Raw genomic sequence first — 16,115 nt, forward strand, 5'->3', positions numbered from 1 at the left:
GGTAGCAGAATACCTATACCATCACAGAGAATTCACCTCCAGAAAATAGGAGTGGTCTATCCCATATGGGTAAATACTCAGATGGGATGTGAGAACTGGTAGATCAGAGCACTGGCTATTAGGGAGGCCAAAGGGAGGGATCTGGGAAGGATGGATTCTGGTAGGACAAAGCTTTAGAAATAAAGGGGGTGCCTTGGAATGGAGAAATGTTCCCTAGAGGCTCAGTGGTGAAAACTTAAGTGGTAAGCAAGTCAAACAAGGTAATGTCAAAACAAGATACAGTCAAAGAATGAGAAGATGCTAGACTACCTTAAAAGATATTACTCACTCAACAACTTGCAGTCAATTGCTTGTGTAGGCATGTATTTTTACTTTTTAGTAAATATCTAAGAATGGAATTGCTAGGTCATTCATTAAGTGCACCAATTAACTTGATACGACATGGACAAACCGTTTTCCAAAGTGGTTGTACCTTTTTATATTCCCAAGGTAGTGCATGAAAATTCCAGTTCCTGCACCAATAAACCACTGTAATTCAGGTTCATCAAGCCATAAGTCTGGAAGGCTTTGATGTTTGTCTTCCCTTTCATATATAACTTATTAATATTCTTTCAAATCTTGTTTATCTTTACTGCCACTGTCCTAATTCAAGCCACCATTATATTCTATCTAGATTACTGCAAAAATTTACTAATAGAGCTCCTTGTTTCCAGTCTCATTTCAATCAATTTTCCATATGTTATGGTCTAAATGTTTGTGTTCCCCAAAATTCATGCTGAAGACCTAATCACCAATGTGATAGTATTAGGAGATGGGCCTTCAGGAAGTGATTAGACCATGAGAACAGACCCCTCATGAATGGGGTTAGAGACCGTACAAAAGAGGTCCCAGATGGATCATCTGCCCCTTTCTACCAAGGTAACACAGTGAGCAAGCACTATCTATGACCAGGAAGTGGGCCCTCGACAGTTACAGAATCTACTAGCATCCTGATCTTGGACTTCCCACCTTCCGGTACTGTTAGAAATAAATCTCTGTTGTTTATAAGACACCCAGTTTATAGCGTCTGTTATAGAAGCCCAAACTGACTCACACAAGAGGCAAGAGAGAGTCTTAAAATGATATTCACCTTCCTAACGGACTTCAACAGTCACCTATTACCAGAGAATAATACCTAATTTCTTACTATAGACTGCAAGACTTAAACTCAGTCTTATTTAAAGATGGAGACATACTGAATTATTTGAATACTCACTACTCTGTTTCATTTCTAGGTCTTTTTATATATTCTGACCTTCTCCCTCAAATAGTTTTCTTTGCCCTTTGCCTAACTTCTACTCATTGTTGAGGCTCAACATGGACAATTTCTTTCTCTCTCTTTGTCTGTCTGTCTGTCTCCCTCTTGGATTGAACCCAGGAGTATTCTACTCTGAACTACATCCCCAGCTCTTTTCATTTTGTTTTAAAACAGGGTCTCACTATACTGTAAGGCTGCCCTTGAATGTTTGCTCCTCCTGTCTCACCTACTGGGATTAAAGGTGTACGCCACCACATCCAGCTCATGGACATCATTCCATCCAAGAAACCTTCCCTAACCTACTAAGTGTTCCCAAAGAATCCTGTATATCCCTGAGACATGCACTATACGGTGTTACAGTGCTGCCTTACAAACATGGATCCAAGTCCTCCACAAGGACAGGGTTCACATCCTGTTAGCTAGGGTGGTACCCCAGTTAGTATATTTCCTGTATTAGGAGATATACTATGTACTTCAATATTTTCCCAGCAAAGAGAGATTGTTTTGTGGCCTTACTATACATCCCCAAATCATAATTCAGATATCAGCATAATTCCAAATGTGCTACAATCACCCTTAAAAAATAAAAGTTGGGTGAAATTCTTTTTTTTCTCTACCATTCTTTTCAAACCTTCCTTGGTGCCACCCACCAAGTACCCTATGTTACCTTCCAGATGTCTAAGGTCTCCTAAACTGATTAAATCTCACCTCCAGTTCTGAGTTTCTTTTCCCCTCTTCCTATTTATCATATTTTATATAATTATTCCCCTAGGGAGATTTTTCAGAGAAAACCTGACTTCTCTAAACATGTCCAGGGTGTTCTTCAGCAGGAAGCTTCCACACTCAATTCCAACTCTAGTTATTTTCATTGTCATCACCCATCTCACACTCGGAGCCTCTGTCCATAGGCAATATACCAGGTACTATAATTTATGAAATCAGAGATACACCATATCAGCCTTGCTCTCTTTAACTTTTGATGAATATGCTTGAAACAAACCAATTTCTTTCCTCCTTCCTCCCTTTTCCCCTCCCTCCTTTCCCTCTTCTCCTCTTCTTCCTCCTCTTCTTCTTACCTTCCCACTCTCCTTTCCTTCCTTGCTTCCTTCTTTCCTTCAGATTAAACCTAGGTCTGGGGCATACCTGGCAGCTACTCTACCACTGAGCTACATCCCTAGCCCATGAGTATGCTATACAGAGATAGACAGAGAGAGAGAAGGGAAAGGCTACAAAGAACTACAAAGGAAATATGGGAGCCACACAAAATCAAACATTTGAAACTTTTACTACTGCTAGGGTATAAAAACTGTACCCACATAGAGATTATTATTAATTCTCTTTCCATTAAAAAATTATCACCCTGGCTCCTTTTTAAATACCTTAAAGCCATACTGTCTCTTACCAGTGCCAAAACATTTAGAAATTCTCTTGTGTCAAAATGTAACAAAGTCCGTACATAAGGATAGATTTCTTCCTCTAGGGATGCGTCTGTTGAATGCAAGCGAATCAAAAATTCAAAAACCTGCAAGTGGAAAAGCAATGGTTGATCCTCTTCTGATTTTTTCCCCCACTGTTGGTACTAGGGGTGGAACCCAGGGGCTTTCCTACCTCCAGGCTATACTCCCAGACCTATTTTATACTTTTTTGGAAACAGGGTCTCACTAAGTTGCTGAGAGCCTCACTCAGTAGCTGAGGCGGGCCTCGAACCTGAGTGATCCTCCTGTCTCAGCCTCCCAAGCACTGGGATTACAAGTGTGCGCCACCACGCCTGGCCTCTTCTAATCTTAACAAAGCATCTTGCTAAAGCAATGATTTCCATTTGGACAAAATAAAGGCAGGCCAAATCCAGTTCAATTGTCTCCACTCTCAACTAAAACTGCTGACTTTGGTGATAAGGCATAGACTCTCTCTCAAATGCACTGTTTTCAGTGCATCTCAATAAGAGGTATAGATAACAAATAATGCTATGAAAATAGTACCAACCTGATTTTTAACCAAGGGAACAAGATCTTCAGGGATGTCACCAAGGGGATAGGCTCGACCTGCAAGACAACAGCTAGAAGAAACAAGTAAGAACAGATCTGGTAACTTTTAAAAGGGCAACATTCTTTCTCATATGAGAAGCAGGTTCAACTTCTGTCAGGTCAAGTTCAAAACCTTATCACTGAGGTAGGGTAACTATAGGTAACAATGATATGCTATATATTTCAAAAAGCTATAAGAAAAGATTTTGAATGTTTTCACCATAAAGAATAAATGTTTGTGAGAAGAAATGTTTATCCTGATTTAAACACTACACCATGTATACATATATCAAAACATCACATGGCAGCCGGTCGTGGTGGCGCACACTTGTAATCCCCACGCTTGGGAGGCAGAGACAGGAGGATCGCGCAGGTTCGAAGCCAGCTGCGTGCACTGGCTTAGGAGACCCTGTTTCCAAATAAAAATGTAAAAATAGGTCTGGGAACGTAGCCTGGAGGTAGAAGGGCTTCCAGGAACCCTAGTACCACCAAAAAAAAAAAAAAAAAAAAAAAAAATCACATGGCACCTCAAAAGTATGTATAAGTTTTATATATAAGAAAAAAACTTAAGAATAAAAATTTAAAAGATAACATAAGTTCAGAAAATGTGGGAGATGGGAAGAGTGGTAAAATAACAGACTGTGACTGAGCGGGCTTATACTTTAGTTTGCACTGCATGAACTGTAAGAATGAGAGACGCCATTCAAAGGCCTCACACTTAGCAACTAGAAAAAACCTGAAGGGGCAACATTAAACCATGATTCACCTGTTAAAAGCCTGACGTTCTCAGTAATTTTTACACCACAGGCTTTAAGAATGATGATTAAAAATGGGGAGTGAGATAGACTAATAAATGTCTGGAAAATATTTGCAATATGACAAGCCTTCAGGGAGTTAGAATCTGAGGAGATTCTATGTTTTTTTTTTTGTTTGTTTGTTTTAAAATTTGGTGGTAATGGGCCTTAAACCCAGGGCCTCGTGCATGCTAGGCAAGCACTCTACCACTGAACTATACCTGTAACCTCCACATCAGACCTTCTTAATGGCTAATGACTTACCTTGTGTCGTTTTACTGTTGTTTTACTTTTTCTGTCATTGGGGGAGTAACTTTAAACCTCTTTAAATCAATTATCAATTTTCAGTGTTAGACTAAAGACAAATAGATACCAACATATTCTAAAGAGTTTAAAGTATAGATATAAAGCGATAGAATGAATAGGCTCCCAAAGAAGGCTATATCGCCCCCCCAGGGGATGCCAGAATGAGACACAGATACATAAAATAATGCAAATATGCCATTGTGTCTGTTTATTTGCTTAAGAAGATGGATTTCCAGAGGGTGCTGAGTAATTTTTTTATTTTTTTCTGAAAAGAAGATGGTAAACCAAGTAAGTTCAGGAACCTCTGTGGCTAAGTTCACGCAGCTGTGTTCTTCCTTACTAAAGAATCAATGTAGCAAATGCAGAGTAGGTCTCAAGATTAACTCTCATGTTAGACAAGAGCCAAAATGCTGCTAGGACTCAATTCTGAACCTACTTAGTCACTGAAATAAACTCTGCTCCAGGAGATGAGAATTCAGGTTTTAGTCTGTCACAATTTTACAATTTAAATATATTTTCTTTTACACATAAAGATATCACATATCACAGGATTTCTGGTTGTAAAAGTAAATGCTCTGTATTATGGTTTCCCAACCACAGTTCTGCTGATATTTGAGGCCAGGTAATTCCTTATTGTGGAGACCCCTCTATGCATTGTGGAATTGTTAGCAGCATTCCCAGCCTCTGCCACTAGACACTGGGAAGATCCCTCTCTTACCCCAGGTGGGACAACAAAAAATGCCATTAGATACTGCCAACCATGAGAACCACTACTCCACATAAAAGAACTTTGAAAAATGAAAACCACTGTATGAATAAGAGATAATAGTATATCTTAAAATATAGAGAAAATGTAGAAAGAGCATAGTCACAGATAAATAAAAATCTCTTACCTAATATATACCAGAAGCTTGTTGCCCATAACAACTTGTTCATCTAAAATAGAAAGAAAAAATGTCTTTAGCAGTTTTTTCTCAAAACCTTTTCAGAAATATAATTTTGCATGGGAGTAAAACATAAAATTTGGCATTTAAGGCAAGGTAAATATATTTCCAAATAAGAGAAAATTGATATAAGACCAACTTAACTTGTTAAGAAATTTTCATGAGATTCTAATCATAGATGCAAAATCCATGAGTTATTTGAGGACACACAGAAGGAACAGATCTGAGGGTAGAAATCTATGTGTTATTATTATGAGCTTAACCTGTAGTGTGGGAACAGGGGGAGGTATAAGGTAGGCACTGCCATGATGAATTGATCATGACCAATTAAGTGACACTAAGGCATAACTCTAATGTCTTCTCATTTATAACATGGACTTTCACCATCTACAGTGTTCAGGTCATTGTTCCCAGATACTTAAAGTAACAGACCTCAAATAAATGATGCACAGGGCCCTTTCTATTCTAACTTATGTCAAAAATGTAAGATTCTATCATCTGATAACATATGCCAATTTCTTTAACTAAAAAATATTACAAAGGTAGTAATCTGGACAATTTTTAGAAAAAGGAGTCAAAGGAAACATAGAAGTGAGTGGGAACATTGATAAAGGCAAAGCAATCAGGAATTCTATGGTGTGCAGATTATGAAATCTATGGTTGATAACAATAACAAGGTGAAGCTTCTGTTTTTGGCATATGAATACTGGACATAAGAAATCAAGTATACATCTTTTATTAGTAATCCTTTATAAATACTCTAAATCTGTTATGTTAGTCATACAAATTTGAGTTGCTCGAAATTATATGAATAATTATATTTTGATTTAATAAATATTATATGATCCAACTTAACTAAACTAGTATGACATGAGAACAATCCCCTTACTGCTTGGTGAACCAAGTTCATGTTTATTTATTAACTAAATACTTTTATCTTTAGAAATCTCAGAATGTACCTAACTCATGATATTCTAGAATTAAATTGACTTATTCAACATGCTTATCTTCATTATTCTACTACTACGAGCTTACTAAAAGCAGGGTATCTTTTATATCTGTGTTCTTATCACCATAATGACAGTGTCTGGTACGGAGGAAACGATTAGTAAGTATACAGTGAACTGAATTGATAAAGCACTTAATTTCTCTAACTTTCCTCTCCCCAGTATCTTCTTTTAGGCAATTTTCTGTTGCAAAAGCTCAACAACTCTATTTGAATTTTTTATTACTGTATTCCACATCCATTTCTAGTAAACGTACATGTGAAAGCCAATTTTCAAGTCTGTTTCAAAAAAATTAGGTGTGGGCCACTCTGAATGGTAAAGGAGTAAGACTATACAAAATGACTCCCCTGTCGTTACCCTTATAGAAACAAAACAAAACAAAACAACAACAACAACAACAATTGCAAAACCTGGAGGTAATATGAGAAGTAACTACTTGAAGTTACCAAAGATTGAGCAGAGCATAAAATCTGGTGGGAAGCACAACTCACTTGGGGAGAGAGGCAGCCGTACTCCTTCATGGCCTTTGCCTGTGGTAAAGCACACCCTAACCTGCACACGAGGGAACCCCAGCATGTGGAAACCCCCTGATCTTTCTGACCTAGGCAAGAAGTGAAGTCAAGAAACCAGGAATGAGCCGGGCAATGTGGCTCACACTTGTAATTCCAGCATTCAGGAAGCTGAGACTAGAGGATCGTGGTTCACAGACAGTCTCAGCTATTTAACAAGGCCCTTTGCAAACTCAGTGAGAACCTATTTAAATTTTTAAAAGACAAAAAAAATAGGGCTGGGGGTATAGCTCAGAGGTACAATGGCCCTGAATTCCATCCCTAGTACCTAAGAAAGAAAGAAAAATAGGAAGGAAGGAAAGAAGGAAGGAAGGAAGGAAGGAAGGGAGGGAGGGAAGGAGGAAAGCAAGCAAGTAAGCAAGCAGGAATGGAAAAGAGCATGGAAATCTCAAAATGGAGAAAATCAGAGGGAATCCCTGAGCTGGGCATGGTGGCACAGTCTCCTATGTAGGCAGTTGAGGTAGGGAGATTGCTAGTTCAAAGCCACCTTGGGCAACATATTGAAACCACCATAAAAAAAGGGGGGGGGGGATCCCAAGCTGTCTTCTTACACCTGTGACCTATCTTTATGTTATGATGCAGGAAAAGAGACTGAAAGTAGCTCAGCAGTAGCTCCTTATATAAAGGACGAAGTATTTACAGAACTAACTGACACAGCAGAAATAATCAAAAAAGGCAGCATCACAGTCCTTGGTTATCTTGAAAAAATTGGGAAGAGCACTCATGATGAAATTGCCAGTGTTTATGCTTCAACTTGAGTGTTTTATTAGAGATGTGAAACCATTAACCCTGTTCATCACCCATTACCCACCAGTTTGTCAAACAGAAAAAACTTTCAACAGGTAGGACGTTCCACATGAGATTCTTGGTCAAGGAGGATAAAAGCAAATAGAAACAAGCCCTGCCTTTTGTCATTTTTTAAAATCAAAGAACAAGAGAAACTGTAACAAAGAGTTACAAACTAAATCTGGATAAACTAGGAGATGTTCCTAGAGAAACTTTAAATAAAGCAGCTCATAAGTCAAAAGAGCTGGAAGGGTAGTATATATAAACAGAAAAGGGCTATTCTGAAAGGTTATGAATGATACATAATGTAAAAGACTTGAAAAAGTGGGAAGACAAATTTGAAATGGAAGAAATATGGAGATCACTTCTTGATTACAATGAAGACTGTTTCTTAGCAAAAAATGTAGAACTAAAAAAAATCAGCTGCAAAACATAACTCTTGGGTAACAGAACATCTTTGTGTGACATGTGAGCATAAAATATGTCCATGGTATATTCTCAATGGCAGCAGAATAGAATCTTGTGAAGAAACGTCTTTTTGAGGTCCTGTCTTCTTGACTTGTCAAAAAGAGATGCTTTTGAAATTAAGGCTTCCAGCCGGGCGTAATGACACACGCTTGTAATCCTAGTGCTTGGGAGGCTGAGGCAAGGAGGATCGCACAGGTTTGAAGCCAGCCTCAGCTACTCCATGAGGCTCTCCTCAACTCATTGAGACCCTGTTTCCAAATAAAGTATAAAACAGGTCTCGGAGTATAGCCTGGAGGTAGAAAGCCCCTGGGTTCCACCTCCAGTACCACAAAAAAAAAAAAAAAAGAAAGAAATTAAGGCTTCCACAATATAATTAGAAATCTTCATGAACAGTAAGTTTCACATAAAACCAAAGCCTTCTAAATAAATCCTAAAGTGACAGAATATAATTCATGGAATTTTGGGGAGTGTTACCAAAATTCAACCCATATTTTTGCTTCAGTTCACATATGCGGCAACTGGGTAAATCTTTCTTGCTTGCTTCTGGCCTTCATGATGTGTAGAACAAAGACTTGTCTCCCCTTTCTCTGCTTCCTGCCATTGCCATGAAGATCCAGGGCCCCTGGCTCACACAGATTGAATCCCAATATCTCCAAGGAAAACAATGAGCTAATAAATCTTCCATCCTCTAAGTTACATGATCAAGTCTTTAGATTATAGCTGTGAGAATGTTGACTGAAATAGAATTTGGTACCAGGAAAGTGGAGTCGTGGCTCTATCTAAGTCTGACTATGTGGAATTTGAATCTTTGGAACTGGTTTGTGAGAGAAAACTGGAAGGGCCAGAATGTGGATAGAAAGGCGGACAATAGAGACTGTGCTCAGGGTATTATGGAAGGCAAAGATATCTCCATTATGAAATGGAGTAGAGGCCACATGTGTTACATTTGGCAAAAAACTTATTCGCATTTTGCCCATGTCCTAAAATTTTGCGTGAGTTAAATTTAATGATAGACTGATTAATAAACTGGTGGAGGAAATCTCAAAATAGTAAAATATCCAAACTGCGTTTTGGATATTGATGTTCACGTTCATCTGTACACTAAATTGGGGAGCAAAGAGTAAAGCAGAAAGGCATGTATAAAGCTGGGACCCAGAGAGATGATGTAATGGAAGGAAGCATGATGGCTTGAAAGGAAAGAAGAAGCAGCGAATATGACAGAGGCTAAGCCAGCAATGACCACTATGGAGGTGGTAGACCGAGTTGGGGCCAAGGATGGCCCACATGGACTTGGGGCCAGTGGCCACATGGATGGAGCTGGCCCAGGCACTGTGATTAAAAAGGCAACAGTGGCAATGATTAAGGAGAGTCTATCTTTTCTGTAGGTAGCCTATCCCACAGCCCACACAATGCCGGCTTTTTCTAGAAAAAGGAAGCCATGAAGGCTTCCCCCGTGAAGTCAGGCAATGTATGGCAGGGTTGGAATCCTGCAAGCAGGCCCAAAGAGGGCAATTTGTGAAGCTGAAGGTGAAACAAAGATTGAAAGAAAAAAGCCCTGGATTTAGAAACTCCAGAAACATGGAATGACTATAAAAAATGTGACCATTGAGCCAGGCTGAAAGAGGCAATAAACCGTCCATTACAATCAGCCAGGGTGCTGGGGTGGGGCTGTCAGGGCTCACTGGACACCGCTTCTCATTGCCATATACCCACCTGGAGGTTAGGAGTGGAGCTGCAAGATTGAGTCCTTGTCCTGGCAGATCTTGTTACTGTTTTGGTCCCACCCCTTCTATGATCCTATTCCTCCCTTTGGTAATACAGATGTTCACTTTTTGCCATTGTGTATTGGATGCATGTAACTTGTTTTTTATATTGATCTTCACTGTCTTTAATAAGGGCTCTTGAGTTTCAGAGGAGACATTGGGACTTTTCAGCAATGCTGAAACCATTAAGATTGTGAGAACTCTTGGAGTGGATTAAATGCATTTTGTATTCTGAGCTGGGCATGAACTCTTTAGGGCCAGGGGTAGAATGTAAAATATCCTTTAAAGAGCTCATTTATTAATGTTTGGAACTGATGTGATTGAGTCTTGAGGGCTATAATTCCAGCAGTGGATAAATTCATTGTAATGGTAGATTCACCTGGTGGATCAGTAGGGTGTGGCTGGAGGGGGTAGATCCCTGGGAGTATGGCTTGGAGAATATGTATGGTTCCTCCTCTTCTCTCTCTCTTGGCCTCCGTGACGTGAAGAGCAAAGCCTTGTGCTCTCCCTTTCTCCACTTGCTGCTGCCACCATACCCTGAGATTCACAGTCTAAGGCTTCACATGGACTGAACCCCAATATCTCCAAGGAATAGCATGAGCTAATAAATCTTCCTGCTTCTAAGTTACCTAGACAAGTGTTTAGATTATAACTTTGAGAATGCTGACTGTAACAGCCATAGTTTAAAGCAGTTAAAAGATTATCTGTTATTCATTCAAATAATAAGTATATATTTATTTATATGTATATGTTTATATATATTTATATTTATTTTTTGGCAGTACTGGGGATCAAAACTAGGGACATTCTACCTCCAAGTATACCCTCAGCCCTATTTCTTATTCTTTATTTTTGAAACAAGGTCTCACTAAGTTGTGGTGAGCCTTATTAAGTAGCTGAGACTAGCTACAAAAATTGGTAATCCTACTGTCTGAGCATCCCAAGTACTGGGATTACAAGCATGTGCCATCATCCCAGCTCAAGTAATCAATTTTTAATGTATACTCACTATATAAAAAAAATAGACTTCCAGGAAGATGGTGACCAAGAAAAGCAGCGTTTACAAGTACTTTCATGACAAACAGCAAGTGAAGGAATTTATGTCTTCAAAACCAGAGTGCAAGAAAATACTCAAAGAGATTAACTGCAAAGAAGAAATAGGTAATACACACCAGAACCAAAGAAACAAGATTTTCCATCCAGCAGACAACTAAGCAAAGAATAAACAGTATTTCAAACAGAAATAAAATCTTAACTTGTTAGGAATTAAAAGTTATCTCTGAGCCGGGTGTGGTGGCGCATGCTTGTAATCCCCATGCTTGGGAGGCAGAGACAGGAGGATCTCACAGGTTCAAAGCCAGCCACTTGCTCTGGCTTAAGAGAGACCCTGTTTCCAAATAAAAATAGGTCTGGGAGTGTAGTCCGGAGGTAGAAGGGCTTCCAGGAATCCCAGTAACACCAAAAAAAAAAAAAAAAAAAAAAAAAGAAAGAAAGAAAAAGAAAAAAAAAGTTATCTCTCAATAATCACACTGAATGTAAATGGCCTCAATTCCCCAATAAGAAGACATAAAGTGGCAAAATGGATTAAAAACCAGAATCCATCCATCTGCTGCTTCAAAAAACACACTTTACAAGTAAAGAGAGTAACAAACTCAAGATAAAGGGCTGGAGCAAGGTAATTTATATTAAGTAGCCATCCTGACAAATGTGAAGTAGTATTTCACTATAGTTTTTATTTGTATTTCCTTAATTATTAGTTATATTATGATAATGATGAGTGATATTCATGTGTTTATTGGTCATATAAAAATCTTTGGGGATTCAATCTATTTTAGTCTTTTACCTATTTCTAAATTGTATTGTTTGCTTTTATTATTGCTAATTTTTAAGATTTCTATTTGGAATATTAATATAACTTCAGATATAGCATTTGGAAATATTTTATCCCATTCTATCAGTAACTTTTAATTTACATTGTCTTTGGATGTACAACTTTTTTTATTTTTTATGAACTTTGTTTATTCTTTTGTTGCCTTTGCCTTTGAAATCATATCCAAGAAATGACTGCCAATTTCAGTGTTGTGAAGTTTTATGACCCAGGTTTTCTTCTAAAAGTTTATAGTCTTAAGATTTACAGTTAGGTCTTTTATCTATTATCTATTTTGAGTTAATAATTGTATATAGTGTTAGGTAAGGGTCCAATTTTATTCTTTTTCATGTAATTAATATTTTTCAACAATATTTAGTGAAAAGATTATTATTTCCTTCACTAAATGCTCTTGGAAACCTTGTCAAAAATAACTTGACCATATATGGAAGAATTTATTTCTAGGCTTTTTATTTTATTCCACTGGTTTATATATCTGCCTTTATAGCAAGGTTTGAAATCAGAAAATGTACATCTTCTAGCTGTGTTCTTTTTCAAGATTGTTTAGGTTTTTTAGAGTTCATATTTCATGTTAGGATAGATTTTTTCTGAAAAAAAAGTATAAATAAATTGTTTAAAAAATTTTTTAAAGTGAGAACTGATAGAATTAGAGTGAGAAACAGAAAATTCAGCTGGATGTGGTAGAACATGCCTGTAACTTCAGCTATTGAGAAAGCTGAGGCAGGCAGATTGAAAGTTCAAGGCCAGCCTGGGCAAATTATTGAGATTTTGTCTCAAAAGTAAGAAAAGGTTTGGAGATGTAACACAATGGTAGAGCAGTTGCCCAATATGTGAGAGCCCTTGTAGTCAATCTCCAGAACCACACAACAGGATAATAAATAATTTAAATAAATAATTTAACAATAATACTTGAAAACTTCAATACCCTACTTTTAATAATGCACAAAACAATTATCAGAAGATGAATAGGAAATAGAAGACTTAGTCATCTATAAGCCTTAAGGAACTGAATGGGTCAACCTGTTCTTTCCACTAGCAAATCTGTTAACTGAAGCTGATAAGGGAGTTAACTTGCTTCTGGCACTATTAAGTCATTTTTCATTGTTTCTACCCCCCCCTCTGCCCCGTGCCTCACTCCCCAAATATTTAACCAATATAGGCAGCTTTACCTAAGAAGAAGAATGAGAAATATCAAAGGACAACACTAGTAGTGATAGGACCTGCTCATCAATAATCTTTCTTTAGGTTCACAGGAACCAGGAATGCCTGAATGCCTGGTGACCTGTGGACAACATCAACACCACATGAAGAATATTGATTATTCTAACAATTAATGACCATTCTGGTGCCCATGAAAAATTCTGATTATTCTAAGAATTAATGACCATTTGGTGCCATTTCTGGGGGTTCCTCAGAAACCCCATATAAGCTTTTGTGCCTGTGACCCCGGACAGGATAGAATCTGGGTGACAGTCCTCCATCTCCCATCAGTCAGCTTTTTGTCAATAAAGCTCATTCTTCTCCTGTCATTCTGGCTCTTAAATGATTGGATTCATCAAACTGCAGTAGAACCGGATCTCTGATGATAGCATGCCTACCAGACATCTAATAGAACATTCCACTAAACAATAGACTACATTACTTTCAATTGTACATTCCAGAACAGACCATTTGTTAAGTCATAAAATAAATTTCAAAATATTTTAAGATATAAATCATTAAAAGTATGTTCTGACTATAGCAGAATGAAATGAGAACTCAACATTAGAAGGAAAAATAGAAAATTCACAAATAGGTAGAAATCAATACACTTCTAAGTAACCAATATCATAAGGAAAGGGATATCAACAGTACAAAAGGATACATGGAAATATTTCAGTATGAAGATCTACATAGTTCTTCTTATAGTTTGATTACAGTAGTGGTTACATGATTATATATGATTACCATAACTCACATGATACATATATCATTAGTGATTTTTAAACATTTAAATAAAACCTTAAACACAAAAAAATAGAACAAATTAAGGCTTAGAAAATTAATACCTGTTAGTGCTTTTCCTGCATTCAGAGGAGGAGCGATGACTCTGAAAAGTTTCTGCATTAAAATTAATAGGAGAATAATCACCATCATTTCAAAGAGTAATTTTTTTAAAGATAATGAAGAATCTTCTGTTATTAACCACCTTTCTCTGATGGAATTAGATAGTCATTTGCTGTTGAGACTAAACATAAAAACTTAATGTGTACATGAACTGTTTAGAAAGATCACAAAAGAAAAATCATTGCCATATTTCACACTGAAACAAACCACTGAATAAATGCCATCCACATGAAGGTCTGTGTTGGGATTATAATTTCTGGCATAGGCATTTTAAATTCTTAAAAGAGCTTTATTCTTTTCTTTCTTTCTCTCCCTCTCTTTTTTTTTTTTTTTGGTGGTGGTATTGGGGAATGAACCCAGGAGCATCCTACTTCTGAGCTACATCCCCAGCCCTATGGTTTAGTTCTTTATTTTGAAATAGGGTCTCACTAAATTGCAGAGGGCCTCACAAAGTAGCTGAGGCTGGCCATAAACCTGTGATCCTCCTGTCTCAGCTACTTCAGTACTCAGATTACAAGTGTGCACCACCATGCCTTGCTGAGCTTTATTCTTTTAAAAATAGGAAGCACATAAAGGGACTGACATCCCAACAAAGTGGTAATAAAAAGTAAGCTCAAAACATCCATGGTGGGTATGGTAGCTGGTGGCACATGCTTGTAATCTCAGTATTTGGGAGGTTGAGCTAACAGGATCACAAGTTTGCAGCCAGCCTCGGCTACTTAATGAGGCCTTCCACAAATTAGTGAGATCCTGTTTCGAAATAAAGATTAAAAATAGAGTTGGGAAGCCAGGCGTGGTGGCACAAACTTGTAATCCCAGCATTTGGGAGGCTGAGACAAGAGGATTATGGTTCACAGATAGCCTCAGCTACTTAGTGAGGTCCTTTGCAACTCGGTGAGACCCTGTTTCAAAATAAACCTGGGCGTGGTGGCGCACGCTTGTAATCCCTGAGCTTGGGAGGCGGAGACAGGAGGAGGATCGTGCAGGTTCAAAGCCCCACGCTGGCTTAAGAGACCCTGTTTCTAAATAAAATATATAAAAGAGTCTGGAAGTGTAGCCCAGAGGTAGAAGGATTCCACCCCCAGTACCACCAAATAAACAAACAAACAAACAAACAAAAAATAGGGGTAGGGGTTTAGCTTGGAGGTAAAATGCCCCCTGGGTTCCATCCTTAGTACTGCAAAAAAAAAAAAAAAAAAAAAAAAAAAAAAAAAAAAAAGACCTGTGGGTGTAGCTCAAGAGGTAGAATCCCCTGGGTTCAAGAAAGAAAGCATCCAAAAACTCAGTAGCCACAAAAAGAAATATTATTTAGATGTAAACAGAGCCTCCCCGAAATATAGCTGCCATGGAACACTCTCCACACATACACACACACACAAACTCCATAGGGAGTTTCTTATTTGGGAGAAGACTGACTCTTAGAACCAGGAAGTGCAAATTAAGTTGCCCTGAGCATCAAAAAGCCCAAAGAAACTTTCTGTATTTTCCTATAGAAGCCTGAACTCCACTCACTTTTTGTTAAGCTGGTATATAAACCTTTATCTCTGGGTATCCAGCAATGCTACTTATTACTGAGTGTTCCCATACACATGTGAATAGTCTTGTTTTTTCTCCTGTTTATCTGTATTGTGAGTTAATTCACAGCTCCTGTCCCACTGCCTCCTGGTTGCCTTCCATCACTGGGATATAAATTGATAGAGGAAAATTTTTCCTCTCAGCACAAGGTACTACTTTTACCTCTAAAGCAGCCAAAACTGAACTAGACTTCTGAGGCTATAGTAATCTTTCAAATATGATAACACTGCCTTTCATTCTAGAAAATTCTTTAAAAATTTCAAAAAATAGGTTACCTCCTCAAAATGCAGACTTCTTTAAGCACTAAAACAGCTAAGCTTTAAACACTTATGCAGAGAATTATAAGAGGAACCACAAGATATACCTAACCTCCCATGGCTAAAATCTCCAAATGACTATTTAATAACAAATACCAAACTCCTGTTAAAAGCCATTAAGCTTGGAAACTACTCTGAACACAAAACAAGGCAACCGCAACAGCCCCGTGTTCCATTTGAGATGCACAGGTATAAATGTAAATCAAACTGTGAGAAATAAAAATTCCACACAAAACAGAAATTTCAAAAGCAACATAAAAACCAGCAATTA

The 16,115-nt window shown here is 37.8% G+C and overlaps 1 protein-coding gene across 3 annotated transcripts in view; it reads right to left on the bottom strand.

Moving 5' to 3' along the window:
* The window catches only part of VPS8 (VPS8 subunit of CORVET complex), a gene marked incomplete at both ends in the record, with an annotated part of 223,582 nt that overhangs the window by 119,901 nt on the left and 87,566 nt on the right, over positions 1 to 16,115 (bottom strand). For all 3 annotated transcript variants that reach the window (XM_080696055.1, XM_080696056.1, XM_080696054.1), the window contains 4 exons: positions 2,700 to 2,819; positions 3,281 to 3,353; positions 5,315 to 5,357; positions 13,895 to 13,946. In XM_080696055.1, coding sequence (XP_080552181.1) covers positions 2,700 to 2,819; positions 3,281 to 3,353; positions 5,315 to 5,357; positions 13,895 to 13,946 — 288 coding nt within the window. The remainder of the gene's footprint in view (positions 1 to 2,699; positions 2,820 to 3,280; positions 3,354 to 5,314; positions 5,358 to 13,894; positions 13,947 to 16,115) is intronic.

The sequence above is a fragment of the Muscardinus avellanarius genome (assembly GCF_963383645.1).
Source record: "Muscardinus avellanarius genome assembly, chromosome: 5".
NCBI lineage: Eukaryota > Metazoa > Chordata > Mammalia > Rodentia > Gliridae > Muscardinus > Muscardinus avellanarius.